The following is a 27,221-nucleotide window of genomic DNA, read 5'->3' as shown; positions in this document are numbered from 1 at the left end:
CAGCGAGCCACTCCGTTGTATCAACCACGACAAAATAAAAGTCACTTGCATGGGACTGCAGCGGTTCAAGGCGGTGGCTCACCACCACCTTTTCAAGGGCAACTGGCGAAGGGCAATAAATGCCGGCCTTGCCAGCGACGCCCACATCTGAAGGGTGGGCAAATCAACCAGAAGCGGGTTCAGATGCCCGTGATTTAGGACCTTGCGTACCCCAGTTTCCCATGCCTCCACGGATCCTTGGGTGAATCAGGTCAAGGGGTTTGTTCCAAGCCATTGGTGTAGTCGTCTCCTCTGACTGCACCTCACACCCCACCGACCCGCCCCTCAGTCCCACATCCTGCCCACCCCATTCTCCATTCGCTCAGCCCTCACCCGCACCTCATCCCGGGGGAAAAAAAACAAAAAAAAAGAGATGCTCACAGGATACGGAAGGGAGGATGACGTCATCCTGCAAAATGACCAGTGGGCTTGGGAGCCTCTTGAGTAGCCATGAGGGCTTACCAACTCTGGGCGGATCTATTCCAAGAGATTTCATTGCACCTCCACCACTCCCTATGGTAACGAGTTCCACATTCTGGCCACTCCCTGAGGAAGAAAGTTTCTCCTGAATTCACCATGGGGTTTATTTGTGGCTATCTTATATTGATGGCCTCTAGTTTTGGACTTCCCACAAGTGGAAGCATCTTCTCTGTGCCTACCTTATCGAACCCCTTCCTAAAGACCGCTATCAGTTCATCCCTCAGTCTTCTCTTTCTAGAGAAAAGAGCCTCAGCCTGCAGTCTTTCCTGATGGGTCTAACATCCCAGTTCTGGTATCATTCTAGTCAAACGTGTTTACACCTTCTCCCGTGCCTCTACATCTGTAATGCGTGCACCGGTGAGTATGCTCACAGGTTTGGAGAGCTGTTGACTCCTGATCTTTGGGCACCCTGCGCGGAGGGGAGCGGGCAAGTCGGAAGGCCTCCTCGAAAGACTGCTCCTGGGCATGGCCAAGGGGGCCATTAACTGGTCCAGGAAGCGGGCGGTCGAGGGGGTCGTTCAGCCCGACTCTCTTCCGCGGGTCTATCCAAGCCAGGGTACGCTTGCGGCCTTCCGCTATAGGTGGGCGCCGGAGGGACTGGAGTGCATCATCACCTCCGGCAGCCAAATTTTAATTTGAACCACTAATTTAAAAGTTAATCTGATTAATTTGTCGGTTTTAGTGCCCCTCTAGTAGGGGGCACTTGATTTATTGTTCTATCAAAATAGTTGTGGAGCTGTTGCATTGTGAGTGGCTTAGCCAGTCACGTGATGTTCACAAGGTTCAATAAAACCCCAGCCAGTTGGGTTCAGTGGACCAAAATGAGCCTGTTGGTTGTGAGCCTGGTGGATGAACTGGTAATGTGCAGTGTGATTGTTAAACCGTCTGCTAATAAACCAACTAGTTCTTAATAGCAATGTGTTGCTATAAATTCTCGAAGAACCCATGAAGCAAATGCATTACAGTGTGGTCTAACCAAAATACAAGTTGAACATGACTTTGCACATCTGGGTGACATTTGTTGTGCATGAGCCAAACTCCTGCCTGCGTTGGTTTATGGTTGAGCTTGTGGAATGTTCTGCTGCCAGCTGCCCCGTCTCGCTCGGGCGTAACGCTGGCGACGGCAAAGACCCGAGACGGCAACGTACCTGGAGCGCGTGGTCAGCGAAGCCCAGTCCCAGCTGCCGGCACACCACCATGGCTTCCACGATGCCCCAGTTGGTGCTGCACAGCGTCCCCCATCGCAGGGTACCGTTCTTCTTGGCCAGCACCTCGACGCGGCCTTCGAACGGCGTGCGCCCCCCGGCCAGGCGGATCTGTGCGCAGGGCGGCGCGAGGAAACAAGACAGAGAGCGAGAGCGTTAGCAGCAGGTCCTGGCCGTGGCCGTGCCAGCCCTTCCAAGACGACACTTCTTCTACAAGAGGTCTGTCTCCCTGACATTGTCCCCAACACTCGTTCCCCGCGGGCTGTGTTTGTTTTGGTCTCGGGGGTGTGGGTGTCAGACATTTATCGGCACCAGGGTCGTCAGTCCGCGAACAGCCAGCGAGGGCAGACACCAAGTGCGGGGACACAGCCCGCTACACGAGACCAGGATGGCACAACAGTGTTTCTGGGAGTCTAATCGTGGCCCCGTGTCTCTCTAGTCTAATCGTGTGGTGAAGGTGCTCCCACAGTGCTGTTACTGGAAACTTGCCATCCTTACCCGGTCTGGGCCTACATGAGACTCCAGACCCACAGCAATGTGGTGCACTCACAATTGCCCTTTGAAATAGCTCAGCGAGACACTCAGTTGTACCAACCACTCCAAAAAAAAAAAGTGGCAGCGGTTCAAGAAGGCGGCTCACCACCACTTTCTCAAGGGCAACTAGGGATGGGCAATAAATGCTGGCCTTACCAGCGACGCCCACATAAGGAATAGGAGCAGAAGTAGGCCATTTGGCCCCTCGAGCCTGTTCCACAATTTAATAAGATCATGGCTGATCTGATCATGGACTCAGTTCCACTTCCCCGCCCACTCTCCAAAACCCTTTATTCCCTTATCGCTCAAAAATCTGCCTATCTCCGCCTTAAATATATTCAATGACCCAGCCTCCGCAGCTCTCTGGGGTGGAGAATTCCACAGATTTACAGCCCTCTGAGAGAAGAAATTCCTCCTCATCTCAGTTTTAAATGGGTGGCCCCTTATTCTGAGACTATGCCCCCTAGTTTTAGTTACCCCTATGAATGGAAATATCCTCTCTGCATCCACTGTGTCGAGCGCCCTCATTATCTTGTATGTTTCGGTAAGATCATCTGATGAACGATTTTAAAATGAGCAACAAGGGTGGAGAGACTTGGTGATACATGGCTGAGCAGCTTACAGAGGTGGGTTGGGGCAAAGCCATGGGGAAATTAGTCAACGGGGACATGGAATTTGAAGTCAAGGTGTTTGGAGAGTCCCAAATGGAGGTCAGCTGGGATGAGGCAAGTTGGACTCAGTGTGGGCCAGGAGATGGGTGCCAGAGTTTGAGAAGTTTTGTCTTCTGAAGGATTGAGGTTGGAGATAAAGAACAAAAACTTGCATTTATATAGCATCTTTAACCTAGTAAAATATCCTAAGGCACTTCATAAGACAAAACATTTGAGACCGAGCCACATAAGGAGATATTAGGGCAAAAAACTTGGTCAAAGAAGTCGGTTTTAAGGAGCTTCTTAAAGGAGGCCAGAGAGATAGAGAGGCGGAGAGGTTTAGAGAGGGAGTTCCAGAGCTTAAGAAACATAGAAAATAGGAGCAGTGGTAGGCCATTCGGCCCTTCGAGTCTGCACCGCTATTCAATATGATCATGGCTGATCCTCTATCTCAACACCATATTCCTGCCTTTTCCCCATACCACTTGATAGCTTTTGTTTCTAGAAATCTATCTATCTATCTCCCTCTTAAATATATTCAGTGACTTGGCCTCCACAGCCTTTTGTGGTAGAGAATTCCACAGGTTCGCCACCCTCTGAGTGCAAAAATTTCTCCTCATCTCAGGCCCAAATTTCCTTCCCCGTATCCTGAGACTGTGACCCTTTGTTCTAGACTTCCCAGCCAGGGGGAAACATCCTCTCCGCATCCAGTCTATCCAACTAAGCTGAAGGCACGACCACCAATGGTTGAGCGATTATAATTAGGGATGCTCCATAGGGCAGAATTAGAGGAGCGCAGATATCTCGACAGGGGTGGTTGTGGAACTGGAGGTGATTACAGAGATAGGGAGGGGCGAGGCCATGGAGGGATTTGGAAACAAGGATGAGAATTTTGAAATCGGGAGCAATGCAGAACGGTAACAAAAGCATGGAGAAAGCGTCAGCAGTGCTGGGACCAAGCTAAGGGCAGAGGAGAGGGAAGTCTTTGGTCTTACTCCCAGACAGGAAATGGGGTTGGAAGTCCTGCTTGGGTCGAACAACACAGCAGGACTGAGATTAAGAAGGTTCTCTCACACAGAGCGAGCTACACTTGGAATGGAATCAGGGAGAGAGGAACTAGGTGAAAACCTTGGAATCATTTAACAAGCAACTTGATACTACACTGGGTTGACTTTAGGGTCTTTCGGGATGAATGACCTATGATGGGACGAACGGCTTCTCCGGCTGTATTTGCCTTGTGATCTTGTGCTCAGCTACACCGTTGGTGGGGCGGGGGTGGTTCTGTGGAGGAAAATACAAAACACAATGCAAGCAGGGAGTGAGCGAGGTACAGAAGGGAAAATCCTCAGGCTATTTCTGCAACTACTAACCAGACACAGGTCACCACCAGCTGAACCCCTTGACCAGGTACCCTGGCCATTCACTCAGTCGGGATACGGTGCACAGGGAGACACCAGGAATGGGAGAGAGGAGCATGCTCGATACACAGTGCCATGTTTCTCCCATTGTTCCACCATTCCTTCAGCTGCTTGGGCCGTGAGCTCTGGAATTCTCTCCCTCAACCTCTCCGCCTCCCCTTCCTCCTTTAAGAACATAAGAATTAGGAGCAGCATTCGACCCCTCGAGCCTGCTCCGCCATTCGATGAGATAATGGCTGATCTTCGACCTCAACTTCACTTTCCTTAAAATCCAAAAATCTATCGATCTCAGTCTTGAATATACTCAAAGACTCAGCCTCTACAGCCCTCTGGGGCAGAGAATTCCAAAGATTCACCACCCTCTGAGTGAAGAAATTTCTCCTCATCTCAGTCCTAAATGGCCAACCCTTTATTCTGAGACAGTGATCCCTGGTTCTAGACTCCCCAGCCCCAGGGAAACATCCTCCCTGCATCTACCCAGTCAAGCCCTGTAAGAATTTTGTATGTTTCAATGAGATCACCTCTCATTCTTCTAAACTCGAGAGAACATAGGCTTAGTCTACTCAATCTCTCCTCATAGGACAATCCGCCCCATCCCAGGAATCAGTCTGGTGAACCTCCGTTGCACTCCTTCAAACCTAGCTCTTTGACCAAGCTTTTGATCACCTGTCCCAATATCTCCTTCTGTGGCTCAGTGTCAAATTTTGTCTGATATCGCCCCTGTGAAGCATCTTGGGACTTGTTAGCTTGCAAGTTGCAGTTGGTATTTTTGTGCACAGGAACAGAATAGCCGCAGTGGTCCGAAGAAGAGATTTGAACCTACCTGGTTCTCGAAGCCCATGGCAGGGATGTTGCAACGCACTGCGGCGTCTTCGTCGTGGTTACACAGGTTGTCCTGGTTGAAATTGCAGTCAGTGATGGACCTCTCAAAGCCCGTGCACATCACTTCATTCATATGGGGCAAGCCGATTCCTGCGAGAGAGAGTACAAGGAGCCGGTGAGATCGGAGCATTGGACAGGTGTTCAACCCAGGCAGGTAACCAGTGACAGGCAATGCAGACCCTGGTGTGAGAACATTTCACTAATGCAGCCCTGAGGAGATTCAAGGTCCACTCGTGTCAGGGGCTTTTCTCGCTCGCTGTTCCCCCACCTGAGTCTACTTTGTAAAATCTCCCATTGCCAACTCACGGATCGTTGGGACCAAGATACTCCTCTGGGTCAGGTCCCACCATCTCTCCTTGATGAATGATGAGTTAAGGGGGGATATAAATTAGATTGGGCCTATGCTTTCTGGAGTTTAGAAGAATGAGGTAGTCTCATTGAAACATACAACATTCTGAGGGGGATTGACAGGGTGGATGCCGAGAGGTTGTTTCCCCTGGCCAGAGAGTCCAGGACCAGGGGGCACAGTCTCAGGATAAGGGGTCGGCCATTTAAGACTGAGATGAGGAGAAATTTCTTCACTCAGAGGGTTGTGAATCTTTGGAATTATCTGCCCCAGAGGGCAGTGGAGGCTCAGTCAAGGCAGAGATCAATAGATTTTTGGACTCTAGGGGAATCATGAGATCGGGCGGGAAAGTGGAGTTGAGGTTGAAGATCAGCCATGATCGAGGGGCCGAATGGTGGAACAGGCTCGAGGGGCTGTAGGGCCTATTCCTGCTCATAATTCTTATTTTCTCATAATGTAGCTAACGAGGGAGAGGGCGAGGGAGAGGGAGAGGGAGAGGGAGGGAGAGAGGGAGGGAGAGAGCGAGGGAGAGAGGGAGGGAGGGAGGGAGAGAGGGAGGGAGAGAGGGAGGGAGGGAGAGAGGGAGAGAAAAAAAGAGACAGAGAGATAAAGAGCGGTCTGGAGTCACCTATAGGCCAGACCGGGTAAGGACGGCAGATTTCCTTCCCTAAAAGGACTTTAGTGAACTAGACGGGTTTTTATGACAATCCAGTAGTTTCATGGTCACCATTACTGACACTAGCATTTTTGTTTAAAGTCCAGATTTATTTAATTAACTGAATTTAAATTTCAGAAAGAGAGGAAGGAGAGAAAGAAAGGAGTGAGGAAAACTAGAAGACAAAGGGAGGGAACGTGTGCGAGAGCGAGAGAAGGAAAATGAGAGAGAGAGAGAGAGAGAGAGAGGAAAATGAGAGAAAGAGAGAGAGAGAGAGAGAGAGAGAGAGACAGACAGACGAAGAGGAAGGAGTGCAGGTTGTGAACCGGAGAAGTGGCCTGGTCCGTCAGTGGAAGGTCTGACTGCGGGCTGGGGAATGCTGGGAGGAGCCAGGTCCACATTGGCCGGGAGTCAGGAATTTGCTGAAAGGCTGGAGCGGGAGGTTTGGCTCACAGTCAGGGCCAACCGCTGAAGTGCTGGATACAAAAACAAAGAAACAAGGTAGAACCAAGAAGCACTCCGAGGGCTTCAGGCAAGGGGCCATGCACTCCAGAGGGAAACCTTAACTTAACCGTGCTGCAGAATGTGCTGGCCGGCCGAGGCAGGGGCAGAGGCGGGGCAGCAGTTCGCTTTACCAGTGCTGCACACCATGACCAGTACTGAAGGGGCAAGGCGGCCACACGAGTTTCCTGTCTCAGTCTTGTGGAGAGAGGCCAAACTTGGTGGGCGAGATGCAACAGGTTACAGAGGACTGATCCACCTCCCATTCGACCTGCAGAGCTTGCTATTCCCTCTGTGCAGCGCGACAAATCATACAGAAGGCAAGTGTCCTTGCAGCTCGCACTTGGTCTCTGGTGTCGATCGCCGAGGGGTTCAGCGCGCAATGTACCAGAGTATAAACCAGCTAAACCTGTATCGAACCTTGGCCAGACCACACTTGGAGCACTGCGTACAGTGCTGGTCGCCATATTATAAAAAGGGTGTAGAGGCACCAGAGAGGTGCAGAGAAGATTTACAAGGATGATACCAGAAATGCGAGGGTATACCTCATCAGGAAAGGATGAACAGGCTGGGTCTCTTTTCTCTTGATAAAAGAAGGCTGAGGAGTGACCTGATAGAGGACTTTCAAATTATGAAAAGTTGTGATAGAGTGGATAGAGAGAGAATGTTTTCACTTGTGGGGAAGAGCATAACTAGAAGCCATCAATATAAGATAGTCACCAAGAAATCCAATAGGGAATTCAGAAGAAACTTCTTTACCCAGAGAGTGGTGAGAATGTGGAACTCGCTGCCACAGGGAGGGGTTGAGGCGAATACTATAGATGCATTTAAGGGGAGGCTAGACAAGCATATGAGGGAGAAGGGAATAGAGGGTTATGCTGATAGATTTAGATGAGGAAAGACGGGAGGAGGCTCGAGTGGAGCATAAACGCCAGCATGGACTGGTTGGGCCGAATGGCCTGTTTCTGTGCCGTATATGCTACGTAATCAAATGTAATTTTTTTCCCTTATTGTCCCTGGGTTCTTTTGTTGATTCTTTTGTTTCTCCCAGGAAATTACACGGGAGGGAACATTTTGTCTTCATATTCCGGCCAGCGTGAGTGTGAGGCAGAGTGTGAGTGATAAACCAGCAGGTTTCTCCCCGCCGTGCATAGATATGGAAGGGGAGTGTTCGGGTGTGTGTTGGTGCAAGCATTGAGCCAATGAAATAAATGGCCAATATCGTTGCCGTTCAAGTCCTCTGATTCTCTCCTGATGCCCAGCGTCACACGTGCTGTGGGCCAAGGAATGTAAAGGTGTTGCCACCATCTCCGCCGTCTGCACCCCGGTGACTTGCTGCCGTCAGCCACGCTGAGCTGGCGTTTCCTCGGCAACGGGTGCTAGGCAGTGGCTGGATTTCTCAGGCTAACGCCTTGTGTATCCAGCGCACTCCGCATTGCGTGAGGGAGAACGAGGCACAGCGCTGGCACGGACCGCCCATCGTAAACCCGGCGGGCACGGCGGGAGAGCGCTGTTGAGCACGTTTCAGGGGGCAATGAAGGGTCCTGGCATTCAGCGTGGATTATTGAAGTTTGTGAAGCATTCAAAGCCTCGGGCATTTGGTTGATGCAGAGGTACCAGTCCAATTATGGAGGCAATTGGGTTTGCTCACCTACAGGCAGTGGATTGCATGGGCCAGTACTGAGGGCACGAAGTACAAACACATTCTGCACAAGTCTGAACCCCGACATTTGAGCCTTGGCTCCATTTGAACTCTGACTGACTGGCTTTTGCAATCGTTATGGACAACTAGAAGTCTATGAGAAGAGAGAAAAAGACAGAGAGAGAGAGAGAGAGAGAGAGGGAGAGAGAGAGAGAGCGAGAGAGAGAGAGAGAGAGAGAGAGAGAGAGAGAGAAAGAAAGAGAAAGAGAGAGAGAGAGAGAGGGAGAGAGAGGGAGAGAGAGGGAGAGAGAGAGAAAGAAAGAACAAAAGAAAGAAACGAAAGAAAGAAAGAACGAAAGAAGGGAAGGAAAGGAAAAGCAAGAAAGACTTGCATTTCCATAGCACTTTTCATGACCACAGGACATCTCAAAGTGCTTTACAGCCAATGAAGTGCTTTTTGAAGTGCAGTCACTGTTGTAATGTGGGAAACGCGGCAGCCAATTTGCACACAGCAAGCTCCCAGAAACAGCAATGTGATAATGGCCAGATAATCTGCTTTAGTGATGTTGACTGAGGGATAAATAAAACTTGGGATAACTCCCCTGCTCTTTTTCAAAACAGTCACAATATTTCAGGTCCACCGGAGAGGGCAGGCGGGGCCTCTGTTTAACGTCTCATCCGAAAGACAGCACCTCCGACAGTGCAGCGCTCCCTCAGCACTGCACTGAGAGTGTCAGCCTGGATTATGTGCTCAATTCCCTGGAGTGGGACTTGATCCCACAACCTTCTGACTCTGAGGCAGGAGTGCAACGCACTGAGCCGCGACTGGCAACTATAATGGCAACTTAAAGCATTGTAATGACCGTACCAGCAAGGCCCAGGAATGTGTGGATCAAATTAGAACCAGCATTAATGGGCCTCCCTCATGTAAACTCAGTGACGAGATAGAACGCTGATCAAAGACTAAACGTTGGGTCACCGACAGGTCACACACTGGGTGACAGTTGGTCCTTTGTGGGAATTCCCGGGAGGGACACATTCCGCAGGAAATCAATAATTAAGATATAGTTGTCCTTTATCCCTTGTATGGGTTGTCCAATGAGGAGAGATTGAGTAGATTGGGCCTTTAGTCTCTGGAGTTTAGAAGAAGGAGACATAATCTCATTGAAACATGTAAAATTCTGAGGGTGCTTGACAGGGAAGATGTTGATAGGATGGTTCCCCTGGCTGGGAAGCCTAGAACCAGGGGGCACAGTCTCAGGATAAGGGGTCGGCCATTTAGGACTGAGATGAGGAGAAACTTCTTCGCTCGGAGGATGATGAATCTTTGGAATTCTCTGCCCCCGAGGGCTGTGGAGGTTCAGTCATATATTCAAGGCAGAGATCGATAGAGTTTTGGATATTAAGGAAATCATGGGATATAGAGATCGAGTGGGAAAATGGAGTTGAGGTAGAAGATCAGCTGCGATCTCATTGAATCTCAAGGGGCCAAACGGCCTACTCCTGCTCCTAATTCTTATAATTTTAAGAAACTGGGGGGGGGGGAGGGGGAACGGGGGGAGGAGGAGGACGAGAGAGGGGGCTAGGTGGGGGGAGGGGTGAAGGAGAGGGGGCGAGGTGGGGAGGGGAGGGAGAGGGGGCGGGCGGAAGGAAGAGGACGAGGATGGGGGTGGGGTGGGGAGGGTGCGGGGGAGGGAGAAACGGGGGGAGGGGAGAGGGAGGTGGGGGACAGGGCAGTGGGGGAGAGGGCGAGGTTAAGTGTGGGTGGGGGGAGAGAGGTGGAAGGGGGCGGTCGCGGGAGGGGGGGCGGTCGTTGGAGGGGGGGGAGAGGGAGGGGGGGGAAAGAGAGGGAGAGGGGCCAGGGACGGGAGGGAAGGGGAGGTGGCGGGGGGGGAAGTAGGATGAGCGGGATGGGGGCGGGGAGTGGGGGAGCAGATGGCGGGGGTGGGAGGGGGAGCAGTGGGTGGGGGGGCGCGGGGGAGCAGTGGGCGGGGGAGCAGTGGGTGGGGGGCGTGGGAGGGAGGGGTGGGGGGGAGGAGGCGGGGGAGGGGGCGGTGGCCGAGGGGGAGGGGCCAGGGACGGGAGGGCGGGGGGAGCGGGGGAGCAGCGGGCGGGAGGGGTGGGGGTGGGGGAGCAGCGGGCGGGGAGGGGAAGCATGGGAGCAGCGGGTGGGGGGGCGGGGGAGCAAAGGGCGGGGGGAGCGGGGGAGCAGTGGGCGGGGAGGGGCACGGGGGTGGGGGGGGGGGGGATGAGTGGTGCGGGGGTGGGGAGTGACTTACCTTGGCCCATTCGAGCTCCGGCCAGAGCTTCCTTGGCCGTCCCGTAGCCCAGCTCCCGACACACCACGCTGGCCGACACGAGGCTCCAATCATCATCACAGACCGTGCCCCACTGCCCATTCCGCAACACTTCCACTCGGCCCTCGCCGATCTTGGCTCCTCCTTTGAGACGGACCAGTGGTTCCTGCGGAAACAAATAAAACCAATTGGGCAAAGTGCGGTCGGAATTCCCCCCCTCCCCCGCCCTCCTCACGGTGGCAAACCTCAGATTGGAAATATTCACACCAACATTTGGTCTAAGAACGACAGCATTTCAAAATTGGCCGAAGCTATTGTTAACCGAGCCCCTGGCAAGAAACGGCCATTAACTCGTTCAAAGACAGTAGAAATAGAGGCTTTACATAGAATAGACAGCACAGAAACAGGCCAATCGGCCCAACCAGCCCATGCCGGCGTTTATGCTCCACTTGAGCCTCCTCCCGTCTTTCCTCATCTAAATCTATCAGCATAACCCTCTATTCCCTTCTCTGTTATATTGCTTGTCCAGCCTCCCCTTAAATGCATCGATACTATTCGCCTCAACCACTCCCTGTGGCAGCGAGTTCCACATTCTCACCACTCTTTGGGTGAAGAAATTTCTTCTGAATTCCTTAATGCATTTCGTGGTGACTGTCTTATATTGCTGGCCTCTAGTTTTGCTCTTCCCCACAAGTGGAAACATTCTCTCTGTATCCCACTCTGTCAAAACCTTTCATTATTTTAAAGACCTCAATTAGGTCACCCCTCAGCCTTCTCTTTTCAGGAGAGAAGAGACCCAGTCTGTTCATCCTTTTCCTGATGGGTGTAACCTCGTATTGCATTGGCCAACGGTGGAGGGGAATGCAATGGTCAACCGTACCGGAGAGATTATGGTGAAGATGAGGATGGACTGGGGGCTGGGAGCACTGTCACACATGATTTGGAGCGAGGCGGTCTCGGTGAGGTGCCCAGGTTGGAAGAGGCCAAACCTGGCGCACTGAGTAGGAAGCTGTGTGACGATGACAAGCCTCAGTACCCTGGGGAACAAGGGCAGGCTGGAGATAGGACACTCGCTGCTGTTGTCACGGGAACGGTAGCAGAGCGGCTACGTTACTGGACGGGTAATCCAGAGACCCGGTCTAATGATCTGGAGACACAAGTTCAAAACCCACCGCAGCAGCTGGGGAATTTAAATTCAATTTATTAAATCTGGAAGAAGAAGCTAGTGTCATGACTGTCGGATTCTCGTAAAAACCCATCTGGTTCACTAATATCCTTTCAGGAAGGAAATCTGCTGCCCTTACCCTATAGGTGACTCCAGACCCACTGCAATGTGGTTGGACTCTTAACTGCTCCTCTGAAAGGGCAATTAGGGATGGGCAATAAATGCTGGCCTTGCCAGCGACGCCCACATCCTGTGAACAAATTTTTCAAAAAGACACACTCGTTCCTATGATCTATAACGCGCTGCCTGAAAGGGCGATGATATTTGGATAAATACCTGAAAAGGAAAAATTACAGGGCTACGGGGGAAAGAGCAGGGAATGGACCTGTATATCGCTCTTTCAATGAACTGGCACATGCATGATGGGCTGAATGGCCTCTTTCTGTGCTACACTAAGCCGTGGCTCAGTGGGCAGGACTCTCACCTCGGAGTCAGAAAGATGTGGGTTCAAGTCCCACTCGAGGGACTTGAGCACAAAAAAAATCTAGGCTGACACTCCCAGTGCAGTGCTGAGGGAGCGCTGCACTGTCAGAGGTGCCGTCTTTCAGATGAGACATTAAATCAAGGTCACATCTGCTCTCTCAGGCGGACGTTAAAGATCCCATGTGGTCACTATTTCGAAGAAGAGCAGGGGAGTTATCCTGAGCCAATATTTATCCCTCAATCAACATCACTAAAACAGATTATCTGGACATTGCTGTTTGTGGGAGCTTGCTGTGCGCAAGTTGGCTGCCACGTTTCCCACATTACAACAGTGACTACACTCCAAAAAGTTCTTCATTGGCTGTAAAGCACTTTGAGGTGTCTGTTGGTCGTGAAAGGCGCTATATAAATAAATGCATGTCTTTCTTTCTGTCTCTGACAGTGAATCACTTCTCTCGGTAGCAGCCTGGGTTCTGTGCTCAAGTCTTTGGAATGGGGTTTGAACCGACTGACTGAGAGGCGAGACTGGCGCCCACTAAGCCAAGGAGAATTCATTCCTCTGTTGCTCGGTATCCACTCCCGGGGTCCTCACACGAGCCGCTGCCAGTGTTCAGCACAGAGTTCACTTCCCACAGCCGCAGAGCAGCCACAATGTTGGACGCCGGAAAGCTGAAACGTCGATGATCCAACGAGCTTCTTATGGGACCACCAACATTAGCGTCCTCGACCAGGCCAACATCCCCAGCATTGAAGCACTGACCACACTTGATCAACTCCGCTGGGCAGGCCACATTGTCCGCATGCCAGACGCGAGGCTCCCAAAGGAAGTGCTCTACTCGGAACTCCTTCACGGCAAACGAGGAAAAGGTGGGCAGAGGAAACGTTACAAGGACACCCTCAAAGCCTCCCTGATAAAGTGCAACATCCCCACCGACACCTGGGAGTCCCTGGCCAAAGACCGCCCGAAGTGGAGGAAGTGCATCCGGGAGGGTGCTGAGCACCTCAAGTCTCGTCGCTGAGAGCATGCAGAAATCAAGCTCAGGCAGCGGAAGGAGCGTGCGGCAAACCTGTCCCACCCACCCCTTCACTCAACGACTATCTGTCCCACCTGTGACAGAGACTGTGGTTCTTGTATTCAGCCACCTAAGGACTCATTTTAAGAGTAGAAGCAAGTCTTCCTCGATTCCAAGGGACTGCCTATGATGATGAGGTGGGAGAAAGAGCGAGAGAATGGCAGCGCAGGTTCCGAGTCCAATGCTGAGTCCCTGTGAGGCACTGGGGCAGCATGCTGGACTCGCAGCTCAGCCCCCAGCAAAAACATGTTGGTTCAGCTGCTGGTGCCAAACATTTAACGCTCGCTCCTGTCTTTCAAACTATTCCCTGCTTCCGTGTGAAGGAAGGAAAGACTTGCATTTCTATAGCGCTTTTCACGACCTCAGGGCGCTCCGCAGCCAATGAAGTCCTTTTGAAATGTAGTCACTGTGGGAGGGGGTACACAACAACATCCATTTATGTCGCGCCGTTAACATCCCAAGGTGCATCGCAGGACCGTTAGTGCACAATGTTCCACACCGCTTCACACAAGGAGATATCAGAGTCGTTGACCAAAAGCTCGGTCAAAGAGGTTGGCTTTAAGGAGCATCTTATAATTTGGAGGAAAGAGAGGTAGCGAGGCGAAGAGAAGGAAAGACTTGCATTTATATAGCGCATTTCATGACCACCACACGTCTCAAAGCACTTTACAGCCAATGATGTGCTTTTTGGAGTGTAGTCACTGTTGTAATGTGGGAAACGCAGCAGCCAACCAGTGCACAGCAAGCTCCCACAAACAGCAATGTGATAATGACCCGATAATCTGGATAATCTGTTCTTGTTATGTTGATTGGGGGATAAATATTGGCCCCAGGACACCGGGGATAACTCCCTTGCTCTTCTTCGAAATAGTGCCATGGGATCTTTTACGTCCACCTGAGAGGGCAGATGGGGCCTCAGTTTAACGTCTCATCTGAAAGGCGGCACCTCCGACAGTGCGGCGCTCCCTCAGCACTGCACTGGGAGTGTCAGCCTGGATCCATGTGCTCGAGTCATTCGGGTGGAACTTGAACCCACAACCTTCTGACCCAGAGCAGACGGGGCCTCGGTTTAGCGTCTCATCCGAAAGGCGGCACCTCCGACAGTGCGGCGCTCCCTCAGCACTGCACTGGGAGTGTCAGCCTGGATCCACGTGCTCGAGTCACTGGAGTGGGACTTGAACCCACAACCTTCTGACCCAGAGGCGAGAGTGCTGCCCACTGAGCCAAGGCTAACACAGAGCTTTCGGGAGGGGCACAGGGAGGGAGTCAGAGGAGTGGAGAACGGGAGGGAGAGGAGGATGGAGGAGCAAGCAGCAATAGGGATGGGGAATTTGGGCTGAATTTCCTTCACCTTCTGTGTCTGAGGTCACCAAAGCCTTTGGTCACACCCCAGGCGGGGCTGAAATTGGCACAGAGCAGGAGTCAAACTGGAGCTTGCAGTCTTTACGTGTCAACACCACACTGGGCAAGAGGACTTTGACCCACCCACTCATCAATGGAACTTGCAGAGAGAAGAACTCTAGTTTTAAATGTTTATTCAGTGGAATTCAGGTCCTGGGTCTAAGTGCCAGCACTGTGGGAAACTTCTGTTGAGTGTTCAGTCACTCAGGCAATGTATCTCTGGCAGAATAGACGCATACGTGCTTAACATTCTCAGCCAAACCACCCATCTGGCTTCTATTTTCTGATGTGCATTACATATAATATGTGGAATGTGCTGTGTGGTGATGTGTGTTTCAAACACAATTTTATGAAGTATTCACGAACACTTTTTTAACACCAACGAACCATTCGGGAGCCTTCCGTTCCCAGCCACAGGGGTAGCAACGCGTTCTGTCCTTGTTCGAGCTCCCTCTAAGGGTTCGTGGCCTGCCTCTGTCCTGGAGATCCCCAATTCCCGGCTGGTGCGAGCCTGGACGCCGACTGCTGGGCGGCTATTCGCCTGCAGAGGGCAGCACACACTCGCCTCGGGGTCAGGAGGTCGCAGGGGCAAGTGCTGCTGCCCGGGCTCGAGCACAAAATCTGGCTGGACACCCCCAGAGTCCTGGCTACCAGCCCTCGCTCAACAAACACCACCGCCAAGAGATGATCTGATCACTCGTTAATTTGCTGTTTGTGGGATCTTGCTGTGTTTTTGCCGATGTACACACAGGCACTCACACACGTACACACAGAGGGAGCCACTGGCACACACACACTCACACACAGTGAACCACTGGCACGCACACACACACACACACACTCACTCTCTCGTGCACTCACGCTCTCTCTCGCGCTCGCTCACACATGCTCTCTCACACACAGTCTGAACCCCTCCAGCCTGTAACTCACTCCCAACTCTCTGCTGTTCTATCTATAAACCATGGGATGTTTTACTACGTTAAAAGCGCTATATACATAAAAGTTATGATTCAAGCCCCTCCATGCGATCCCTGTTTTGGATGATCTTTAGTTCCTGTAACAAACCAACGTTCCGCTGAACTTTCACAGGTTTTTGTTCTCCAGCACTAACCCTTTGGAAATACAGTGCGCTCGTACGAACAGGAGGAGGAAGCCATTCAGCCCCTCGAGCCCATTTCCATCATTCAATTGGATTGTGGCTGATCTTTTCCATCAACCCCAGCTCCCTGCCTTGGTTCAGCCCCGTCCCCATTTCCTAAACTGGGCAGCAGCTCTGGGGTCCCATGCAGGCTGCTCACATAACGTAAGAAATAGCAGTGTCGGCCATTCAGCCCCTCAAGCCTGCTCCGCCATTCAATAAGATCATGGCTGATCATCGACCTCAACTGCAGTTTCCTGCCCGATCCCCATATCCCTTGATTCCCTTAGGCGCCAAAAATCTATTGATCTCGATCATGAATATACTCAACGACTGAGTTTCCACAGCCCTCTGGGGTAGAGAATTCCAAAGATTCACAACTCTCTGAGTGAAGAAATTCCTCTTCATCTCAGTCTTAAATGCTTATCCTGAGACCCCGGGTTCTAAACTCTGCAGCCAGGGGAATCGCACTCTCAGCATCTACCCTGTCAAGCCCTGTCAGAACTTTACATGTTTCAATGAGATCACCTCTCATTCTTCTAAACTCGAGAGAGTAATAACAACAACTTATATTTATATAGAGCCTTTAACAACCCAAGGGAGTTCGAGCAGGAGGTGGGAGTTCGAGCAGCCAGCGGCCTACAAGAGGCCAGCTGGTGCAGCTGCAGCAGGGTGCGAAGGCAAAAAAGTAGAAAGAAATCGAAAGGTGACGTCACAGCCAAGGGGGTAAGTGATTGGTAAGTAGTTTTTCATTTTCTTTTCTTTATCAGTAAGTAATATTTAGCATTGTTGTTGCCAAATTAAGTTTTTCTAAGGGTTAAGTCATGGCAGGAGAGCTCGGACACGTGTCATGCTCCTCCTGTACTATGTGGGAAGTAAGGGACGCTTCCGGTGTCCCTGACGACTACGTGTGTAGGAAGTGTATCCGCCTCCAGCTCCTGACGGACCGCATTGCGGCACTGGAGCTGAGGGTAGATGAACTCTGGAGCATCCACGATGCTGAGAATGACATGAGTAGCACGTTTAGCGAGTTAGTCTTACCTCAGGTAAAGGGTACACAGTCAGATAGGGAATGGGTGACCAACAGGAAGAGCAGTGCAAGGAAGGTAGTGCAGGGGTCCCCTGCAGTCATCCCCCTGCAAAACAGATGCACCGCTTTGGGTACTGTTTCTGGGGGAGGGGGGATGATTCATCAGGGGAGGGCAGCAGCAGCCAAGTTCATGGCACCGTGGGTGGCTCTGCTGCAGAGGAGGGCAGGAAAAAGAGTGAGAGAGCTATAGTGATAGGGGATTCAATTGTAAGGGGAATAGATAGATGTTTCTGCGGCCGCAACCGAGACTCCAGGATGGTATGTTGCCTCCCTGGTGCAAGGGTCAAGGATGTCTTGGAGCGGGTGCAGGACATTCTGAAAAGGGAGGGTGAACAGCCAGTTGTCGTGGTGCATATAGTTACCAACATTATAGGTAAAAAACAGGATGAGGTCCTACAAGATGAATTTAGGGAGCTCGGAGCTAAATTAAAAAGTAGTAATCTCAGGATTGCTACCAAGTGCCACGTGCTAGTCAGGGTAGGAATCGCAGATGAATACGTGGCTTGAGGAGTGGTGCACAAGGGAGGGATTCAAATTCCTGGGACATTGGAACCGGTTCTGTGGGAGGTGGGACCAGTACAAACCGGATGGTCTGCACCTGGGCAGGACCGGAACCAATGTCCTAGAGGGAGTGTTTGCTAGTACTGTTGGGGAGGAGTTAAACTAATATGGCAGGGGGATGGGAACCTATGCAGGGAGACAGAGGGAAGTAGAATGGGGGCAGAAGCAATAGATAGAAAGAAGAAAGGGCAGAGAAACATAAGGCAAAAAGCAAAAAGGGCCACATTACAGCAAAATTCTAAAGGGGCAAAGTGTGTTAGAAAGACAAACCTGAAGGCTCTGTGCCTCAATGCGAGGAGTATTCGGAATAAGTTGGACGAATTAACTGCGCAGATAGCAGTTAATGGGTATGATGTAATTAGCATCATGGAGACATGGCTCCAGGGTGACCAAGGCTGGGAACTCAACATCCAGGGGTAATTAACATTTAGGAAGGATCGGCAGAGAGGAAAAGGAGGCAGGGTGGCATTGCTAGTGAAAGAGGAAATTAATGCAATAGTAAGAAAGGACATTAGCTTGGATGATGTGGAATCGGTATGGGTGGAGCTACGGAATACCAAAGAGCAGAAAACGCTAGTGGGAGTTGTGTACAGACCACCAAACAGCAGTAGTGAGGTTGGGGACAGCATCAAACAAGAAATTAGGGATGCATGAAATAAAGGTACAGCAGTTATCATGGGTGACTTTAATCTACATATTGATTGGGCTAACCAAACTGTGGCAATGCGGTGGAGGAGGATTTCCTGGAGTGTATTAGGGATGGTTTTTCTAGACCAATATGTCGAAGAACCAACTAGAGAGCTGGCCATCCTAGACTCGGTGATGTGTAATGAGAAAGGACTAATTATCAATCTTGTTGTGCGAGGCCCCTTGGGGAAGAGCGACCATAACATGGTAGAATTCTTTATAAAGATGGAGAGTGACAGAGTTAATTCAGAAACTAAGGCCCTGAACTTAAGGAAAGGTAACTTCGATGGTTTGAGGCGTGAATTGGCTAGAATAGACTGGCAAATGATACCTAAAGGGTTGACGGTGGATAGGCAATGGCAAACATTTAAACATCACATGGACAAACTTCAGCAATTGTACGTCCCTGTCAGGAGTAAAAATAAAATGGGGAAGGTGGTTCAAATGTGGCTAACAAAGGAAATTAAGGATAGTGTTAAATCCAAGGAAGAGGCATATAAATTGGCCAGAAAAAGCAGCAAACCTGAGGACTGGGAGAAATTTAGAATTCAGCAGAGGAGGACAAAGGGTCTAATTAAGAGGGGGAAAATAGAGTACGAGAAGAAGCTTGCCGGGAACATAAAAACTGACTGCAAAAGCTTCTATAGATACGTGAAGAGAAAAAGATGAGTGAAGACAAATGTAGTTCCCTTGCAGTCGGATTCAGGTGAATTTATAATGGGGAACAAAGAAATGGCAGACCAATTGAACAAATACTTTGGTTCTGTCTTCACGAAGGAAGACAAAAATAACCTTCCGGAAGCACTAGGCGACCGAGGGTCGAGTGAGAAGGAGGAACTAAGGGAAATCCTTATTAGGTGGGAAACTGTGTTAGGGAAATTGATGAGATTGAACGCTGATAAATCTCCGGGGCCTGATAGGCTGCATCCCAGAGTACTTAAGGAAGTGGCCCTAGAAATAGTGGATGCATTGGTGATCATTTTCCAAAAGTCTATCAACTCTGGGTCAGTTCCTATGGACTGGAGGGTAGCTAATGTAACACCACTTTTTATAAAGGGAGGGAGAGAGAAAGCGGGTAATTATAGACCGGTTAGCCTGACATCAGTAGTGGGGAGAATGTTGGAATCAATTTTTAAGGATGAAATAGCAGCGCATTTGGAAAGCAGTGACAGGATCGGTCCAAGTCAACATGGATTTATGAAAGGGAAATCATGCTTGACAAATCTTATGGAATTTTTTGAGGATGTAATTAGCAGAGTGGACAAGGGAGAACCAGTGGATGTGGTATATTTGGACTTTCAAAAGGCTTTTGACAAGGTCTCACACAAGAGATTGGTGTGCAAAATCAAAGCACATGGTATTGGGGGTAAAATACTGAGGTGGATAGAGAACTGGTTGGCAGACAGGAAGCAGAGAGTCGGGATAAACGGGTCCTTTTCAGAATGGCAGGCAGTTACTAGCGGAGTGCCGCAGGGCTCAGTGCTGGGACCCCAGCTCTTTATAATATACATCAATGATTTAGATGAAGGAATTGAGTGTAATATCTCCAAGTTTGCAGATGACACTAAACTGGGTGGTGGTGTGAGCTGTGAGGGGGACGCTAAGAGGCTGCAGGGTGACTTGGACAGTTTAGGTGAGTGGGCAAATGCATGGCAGATGCAGTATATTGTGGATAAATGTGAGGTTATCTACTTTGGGGGCAAAAACGCGAAGGCAGAATATTATCTGAATGGCGGCAGATTAGGAAAAGGGGAGGTGCAACGAGACCTGTGTGTCATGGTTCATCACTCATTGAAAGTTGGCATACAGGTACAGCAGGCGGTGAAGAAGTCAAATGGTATGTTGGCCTTCGTAGCTAAGAGATTTGAGTATAGGAGCAGGGAGGTCTGACTGCAGTTGTACAGGGCCTTGGTGAGGCCTCACCTGGAATATTGTGTTCAGTTTTGGTCTCCTAATCTGAGGAAGGACATTCTTGCTATTGATGGAGTGCAGCGAAGGTTCACCAGACTGATTCCCGGGATGGCTGGACTGACATATGAGGAGAGACTGGATCAACTGGGCCTTTATACATTGGAGCTTAGAAGGATGAGAGGGGATCTCATAGAAACATATAAGATTCTGACGGGACGGGACAAGTTCGATGCAGGTAAGATTGTTCCCGATGTTGGGGAAGTCCAGAACCAGGGGACACAGTCTTAGGATAAGGGGTAGGCCATTTAGGACTGAGATGAGGAGAAACTTCTTCACTCAGAGTTGTTAACCTGTGGAATTCCCTGCCGCAGAGAGTTGTTGATGCCAGTTCATTGGATATTTTCAAGAGGGAGATGGATATGGCCCTTACGGCTAAGGGGATTAAGGGGTCTGGAGAGAAAGCAGGAAAGGGGTAGTGAGGGAATGATTAGCCATGATCTTATTGAATGGTGGTGGAGGCTCAAAGGGCCAAATGGCCTACTCCTGCACCTATTTTCTATGTTTCTATGGCGTTTCATAGGAGTATTATGCGATAAAAATTTGACACCGAGCCACATAAGTAGAAATTAGCGCAGGTGACCAAAAGCTTGGTGAAAGAGTTAGATTTTAAAGAGTACCTTAAAGGAGGAAAGGAAGGTAGAGAGGTGGAGAGGTTTAGGGAGGGAGTTCCAGAGTTTGGGGCCCAGGCAACAGAAGGCACGGCCACCAATGATTGACTGATTATAATCAGGGATGCTCAAAAAGGCAGGGAATTAGACGAGTACAGACATCTCGGGGGATTGTGGGGCTAGAGGAATTTACGGAGATAGGGAGGGGCGAGGCCATGGAGCGATTTGAAAACAAGGATGAGAATTTTGCAATTGAGGTGTTGCTTAACCAGGAGCCAATGTAGGTCAGCGAGCACAGTGAGTGATGGGTGAGTGGGACTTGAAGAGAGTTAGGAGACTTATATGTTCGAAGGAGATCACCTCTCATTCTTCTAAACTTCAGAGAGTATAACAACAATAACTTATATTTCTATAGCACCTTTAAAGTAGTGACACTGCAGCTGAGTTTTGGATTACCTCTAGTTTGCTTAAGGTTGCGGCCCCAATCTTCACAAATCGCTCATCACGGTAGTCACCGGACAGGCGCGAAAAATTGGACAGGCCGCGTTAAAGGGCCCACGCACCAAAAAGAAAATGAAAATAACGGTGAGTGTTTGCCGGGCAGCGTCCTCCCCCCCCTCCCCCTCCCCCGCGCTAATCCGTCACCGTAAGCCAAGGCAATAGACACGTCACCTCGGCGTGGAAGGCCTTCTTGAACCGGGTGGTGCTGATCGCAGCAAAGGCCCGGCCAGCGACGCAGCTCACCACGACCGGCATGTGGCTGGCGCACGTGTTGTTGCGATCCCCCGCCGAGTGGCTCAGGCCGCAGCCGGACAGGTGGGCCTCATTGCCCGTGCAGTTGATGGTGTAGGGCCAGTAGGTGTGTCTCTTCCTGCTCGCAAATGTCCTGCGGAAAGAGGGAGGAGAGCGAAACCATCAGCCTGGCTCCAGCACCATACAGGCCCCGTGCACCCCGCCGGGAAACATAGAAAATAGGAGCAGGAGCAGGCCATTCGGCCCCTCAAGTCTGCAACGCCATTCGATATGATCATGGCTGATCCTCTATCTCAACACCATATTTTCGCTTTTTCTTCATACCCCTTGATGTCTTTTGTGTCTAGAGATCTATCTATCTTCCTCTTAAATATATTCAGTGACTTGGCCTCCACAGCCTTCTGTGGTAGAGAATTCCACAGGTTCACCACCCTCTGAGTGAAAACATTTCTCCTCATCTCGGTCCTAAATTTCCCACCCCGTATCCTGAGACTGTGACCCCTTGTTCTAGACTTCCCAGCCCCAGGGAAACATCCTCCCCGCATCCAGGGAGACTTGCATTTATATAGCGCCTTTCACTACCACCGGACGTCTCAAAGTGCTTTACAGCCAATGAAGTACTTTTTGAAGTGCGGTCACTGTTGTAATGTAGGGAAGTGATATAGATAGGCTATAATAAAAACAGAAAATGCTGGAAAGAATGAGAGGTGATCTTATCAAAACGTATAAGATAAAGAGGGGCCTTGGCAAGGTGGATGCAGAGAGGATGTTTCCACTGATAGGGAAGACTAGAACTAGGGGGCATAATCTTAGAATAAGGGGCCCCCATTTAAAATTGAGATGAGGAGGAATTTCTTCTCTCAGAGGGTTGTAAATCTGTGGAATTCGCTGCCTCAGAGAGCTGTGGAAGCTGGGACATTGAATAAATTTAAGACAGAGTTATAGACAGTTTCTTAACCGATAGGGAATAAGGGGTTATGGGGAGCGGGCAGGGAAGTGGAGCTGAATCCATGATTGGATCAGCCATGATCGTATTAAATGGTGGAGCAGGCTCGAGGGGCCGTATGGCCTACTCCTGCTGCTCTTTCTTATGTTATGTTCTTAAATCTCAGCGGGTCAGGCAGCATCTGTGGAGAGGAAGGAGAGTTAACGTTTCGGGTCGATGACATCCACCCGAAACGTTAACTCTGCTTCCTCTCCATAGATGCTGCCTGACCCGTTGAGATCTCCAGAATTTTCAGTTTTTATTCCAGATTCCAACATCTGCAGTATTTTGCTTTTGTATAGACAGGCTAAGCGAGTGGGCATAAATCTGGCAGATGGAGTATAAAGTGGGACAATGTGAGGTTATCCACATTGGTAGGAAAAATTAAAAAGCAAATTGTTATTTAAATGAGGAGAGATTACAAAATGCTGTGGTACCTTGTGCAAGAATCACAAAGAGTTAGTATGCAGGTACAGCAAGTAATCAGGAAGGCAAATGGAATGTTGGCCCTTATTGCAAGGGGGATAGAGTATAAAAGCAGAGAAGTCCTGTTACAACTGTACAGGGTATTGGTGAGACCACACCTGGAGTACTACGTACAGTTTTGGTCTCCTTATTTAAGCAGGGATATACTTGCATTGGAGGCAGTTCAGAGAAGGTTCACGAGGTTGATTCCTGAGATGAAGGGGTTGTCTTATGAGGAAAGGTTGAGCAGGTTGGGCCTCTACTCATTGGAGTTCAGAAGCATGAGAGTTGATCTTATGGAAACTTGTAAAATTCTGAGGGGGCTCGACAGAGTAGATGCTGAGAGGATGTTTCCCCTCGTGGGGAAATCTAGAACTAGGGGGCACAGTTTCAGAATAAGGGGCCACCCATTTATAAACAGAAATGAGGAGGAATTTCTTCTTTCAGAGGGTTGTGAATCTTTGGAATTCTCTGCCCCAGAGAGCTGCGGAGGCTGGGTCATTGAATATATTTAAGGTGGAGATCGACAAATCTTTGAAGGATAGAGGAGTCAAGGGTTATGGGGAGCGGGCGGGGAAGTGGAGTTGAGGCCAAGATCAGATCAGCCAGATCTTATTGAATGGCGAAGCAGGCTCGAGGGCCAAATGGTCTACTCCTGCTCCTATTTCTTATGTTCTGAAACCTTCAGTGTCAGTCTTTGAGGTATATTCAAGATAGAGATCCATAGGTTTCTGGATATTAAGGGAATTATGGGATATGGGGACAGTGCGGGGAAGTGGAGTTGAGTTAGAAGATCAGCCACGATCTCATTAATTGGCGGAGCCGGCTCGAGGGGCCATGTGGCCGACTCCTGCTCCTAATTCTTAAGTACAAAAGCGACACAGAACTGCCAAATCCAAGTCTCTCCTTGATGACCGTTATGGGTTGTGACTTTCAGCTAATTTTTACCAGGCTGAGCTGCTGATGCTTGGTGTTGTCAGGGCACAGTCAGATTCCACAAGCTCACTCCCCTCGGAGGATTGTCGCTCTCCTGGGCTCAGCCCCAGCTCAGTTCACGGGCAGAAGGCATTTCTCAATCCAGCGGGAGCAAAATGTAAGTGAGATAAATTATCAGGATGACTGTGCACTGACCGAATAGTTTCACACTGAGGGACTAAGAAAGGAAGGAGGACTTGTATTTATTTTGCGCCTTTCATGATCACGAATGTCTCAAAACGCCAATGAAGTACTTTTTGAAGCGCAGTCGCTGTTGCAATGTGGGAAACATGGCAGCCAACTTGCACACAGCAAGCTCCCACAAACAGCAATGCGATAATGGCCAGATAATCTGTTTTTTGTTACGTTGATTGAAGGATAAATATTGGCCCGGACACCGGGAATAACTCCCCTGCTGTTCTTCGAAATAGTGCCATGGGATCTTTTACGTCCGCCCGAGGGGGCAGACGGGGCCTCGGTTTAACGCCACATCCAAAAGAGGCACCTCCGACAATGCAGCACTCCCTCAGAGTGTCAGCCTAGATTTATGTTCTCAAGAAAGGAATAGAAGGATATGCTGATAGGATTAGAATTAGGGTGGGAGGAGGCTCGTGTGGAGCATAAACGCCGGCACAATCTGTTGGACCGAATGGCCCGTTTCTGTGCTGTACACTCGATGCAACATCCTACCGAAAGCCACTTACAGTCATCAGAGGAAGGAAGGTGTTGCTTTGACTGGACTCAATTTGAACTAGAATTGAAGGGCGGTATTTCAAACCTGCCAACTTCTCCCTCCCAACCACCCGCCACGGCCTCCAACAGTGTCTCACTCCCGCCGGGCGGGGTGCAGGCTCACCCCGCTACGCGAGGGGTGCTGCTGGTATTGGGGTCGCGTGTTCTCGATCAGGCCAACATCCCCAGTCGGCCAGCTCCGCTGGGCGGGTCACATTGTTCGCACACCCGACACAAGACTCCCAAAGCAAGCGCTCTACTCGGAACTCCTACACAGCAGGTGAACCCCAGGTGGGCAGAGGAAACCTTACAAGGACACCCTCAAAGCCTCCCTGATAAAGTGCAACATCCCCACCGGCACCTGGGAGTCCCTGGCCAAAGACCGCCCTAAGTGGAGGAAGAGAATCCGGGAGGGCGCTGAGCACCTTGAGTCTCATCGCCAAGAGCATGCAGAAACCAAGCGCAGGCAGCGGAAGGAGCGTGCGGCAAACCAGACTCCCCACCCACCCTTTCCTTCAGTCACTGTGTGTCCCACCTGCGACAGAGACTGTAATTCCCGTATTGGACTATTCAGTTACCTGAGAACTCACTTTTAGAGTGGAAGCAAGTTCCTCGATTTTGAGGGGCTGCCTATGATGATGATGATGCTGCTGTCCCCTCGCTCTGAAAGCAAAGCAAACAGTCCCGCGCTCTGCCCTTACCTGTAAATCCTGGCGTTGTGGTTCTTCTCCGCTGGGAACCCAAACATGCCACAGATCACTCTGCTGTTCTGCAGTGTCCAGCCGGTGTTACAGATCTGCTTCCACTCCCCGTCCTGCTTGACCTGCACATAACCCTCAGTGACGGGCATGCGTCTCCTAGAGGGGCCGAACACTCCCTTGATGCGGACATCTTCCACTTGAAGCTGCTCTGCCTGGAGTGAAACATAAAGGTGACACCAATAAGGTCTTTCCCCACTGCCCCGTATCACCACCTCCTCCACTTTTGTTTTGTGAGGGCTGGTGGAGAAGGAGGGCCAACATCCCCCAGCATCGAAGCACTGACCACACTCGATCAGCTCCGCTGGGCAGGCCACATTGTCCGCATGCCCGACACGAGACTCCCAAAGCAAGCGCTCTACTCGGCACTCCTTCACGACAAACGAGTCAAAGGTGGGCAGAGGAAAGGTTACAAGGACATCCTCAAAGCCTCCCTGATAAAGTGCAACATCCCCACTGACACCTGGGAGTCCCTGGCCAAAGTCCACCCTAAGTGGAGGAAGTGCATCCGGGAGAGCGCTGAGCACCTCGGGACTCATCGCCGAGAGCGTGCAGAAATCAAGCGCAGGCAGCGGAAGGAGCGTGCGGCAAACCTGTCCCACCCTCCCCTTACCCTCAACGACTATCTGTCCCACCTGTGACAGGGACTGTGGTTCTTGTATTGGACTGTTCAGCCACCTAAGGACTCATTTTAAGAGTGGATGCAAGTTTCCCTCGATTCCGAGGGACTGCCTTTGAGTGCTCATATTTCACCCAAAAAGGTAGGCTATTGCCCATTTTGCTTAAAAAGTGGAAAGTTGGGCCGGGAACATCGGCGGAAAATTGCCTGCCCGACTTTCGCTGAGGTGATCGCCCGCCCACACGTTGCCCAGCGCAACTTTCGGCACATCGCCCACACATTGTTGGGCTGATCGCTCACCGAGAAGATTGCTGGACACGGCTGGAGAAAAGCTGCTCTTACCTCACAGAACTCGGCACTGCGGATGCCATTTTGAAAGTTGGAGGAAGTGAAGCGGCTGCTTAAAGAAGGGGCTTATAATTTGCGAGTTATTTAAGTTACTCATTGACCCACTCACAGTTATATTTATATTTTATTTTAGTATGGTACAGAAGCAGGCCCATCGAGTCTACGCCAACTCTTTCAAAGAGCAATCCAGTCAGTCCCTGGCTGAGGAGTCTAGTACTAGGGGTCACAGTCTCAGGGTAAGAGGTCGGCCATTTAAGAGCAAGACGAGGAGGAATTTCTTCACTCAAGAGGGTGGTGAATCTTTGGAATTCTATGCTCCAGAGGGCTGTGGAGGCTGAACATACAAACAATGACGGACAGGTAAAGACCATCTAGTCCAACCAGCCCGTCCCACACAATTGTGATACCGTGTGTGTCACAATTTACACGCTCCACCCCAACCCAAACCATGTGATCTCCCGGAGAGGCAAACGATATATTCAAGGCCGAGATCAATCGATTTTTTGGAGTCTTGAGGAAGCAAGGGATTGGGCGGGAAAGTGGGAGTTGAGGTCGATGATCAGCCATGATCTTATTGAATGGCGGAGCAGGATTGAGGGGCCGTATGTTCTTAGCACACCAGCATGCATCTGAGCTCAGAGGGTCCTGGGTCCAGTCACTGGCCAAAATCGGAGGGGGAGGGGTGGGGGGCGCTATAACAGGCCTCACTGCCCCGGAACAGGAGAGCGGAAAAACTATAGGAACAGGAGTAGACCATACA

The 27,221-nt window shown here is 50.5% G+C and overlaps 1 protein-coding gene across 3 annotated transcripts in view; it reads right to left on the bottom strand.

Moving 5' to 3' along the window:
- Positions 1 to 27,221, bottom strand: part of LOC139235034 (lysyl oxidase homolog 2-like) — a 97,119-nt gene that overhangs the window by 17,341 nt on the left and 52,557 nt on the right. For 2 of the 3 annotated variants that reach the window (XM_070866135.1, XM_070866136.1), the window contains exons 4-8: positions 25,438 to 25,649; positions 21,499 to 21,712; positions 10,632 to 10,815; positions 5,150 to 5,298; positions 1,668 to 1,835 (exon numbers count right to left, since the gene is read on the bottom strand). In XM_070866135.1, coding sequence (XP_070722236.1) covers positions 1,668 to 1,835; positions 5,150 to 5,298; positions 10,632 to 10,815; positions 21,499 to 21,712; positions 25,438 to 25,649 — 927 coding nt within the window. Of the gene's footprint in view, positions 1 to 1,667; positions 1,836 to 5,149; positions 5,299 to 10,631; positions 10,816 to 21,282; positions 21,362 to 21,498; positions 21,713 to 25,437; positions 25,650 to 27,221 lie in introns of those variants that run through there. The other variant, XM_070866137.1, reaches the window with a different exon arrangement.

This window comes from Pristiophorus japonicus, chromosome 22 (genome assembly GCF_044704955.1).
Source record: "Pristiophorus japonicus isolate sPriJap1 chromosome 22, sPriJap1.hap1, whole genome shotgun sequence".
Classification (NCBI taxonomy): domain Eukaryota; kingdom Metazoa; phylum Chordata; class Chondrichthyes; family Pristiophoridae; genus Pristiophorus; species Pristiophorus japonicus.
Note: the sequence above shows the minus strand (reverse complement) of the source record. Positions and strands in the feature narration are given on the sequence as shown.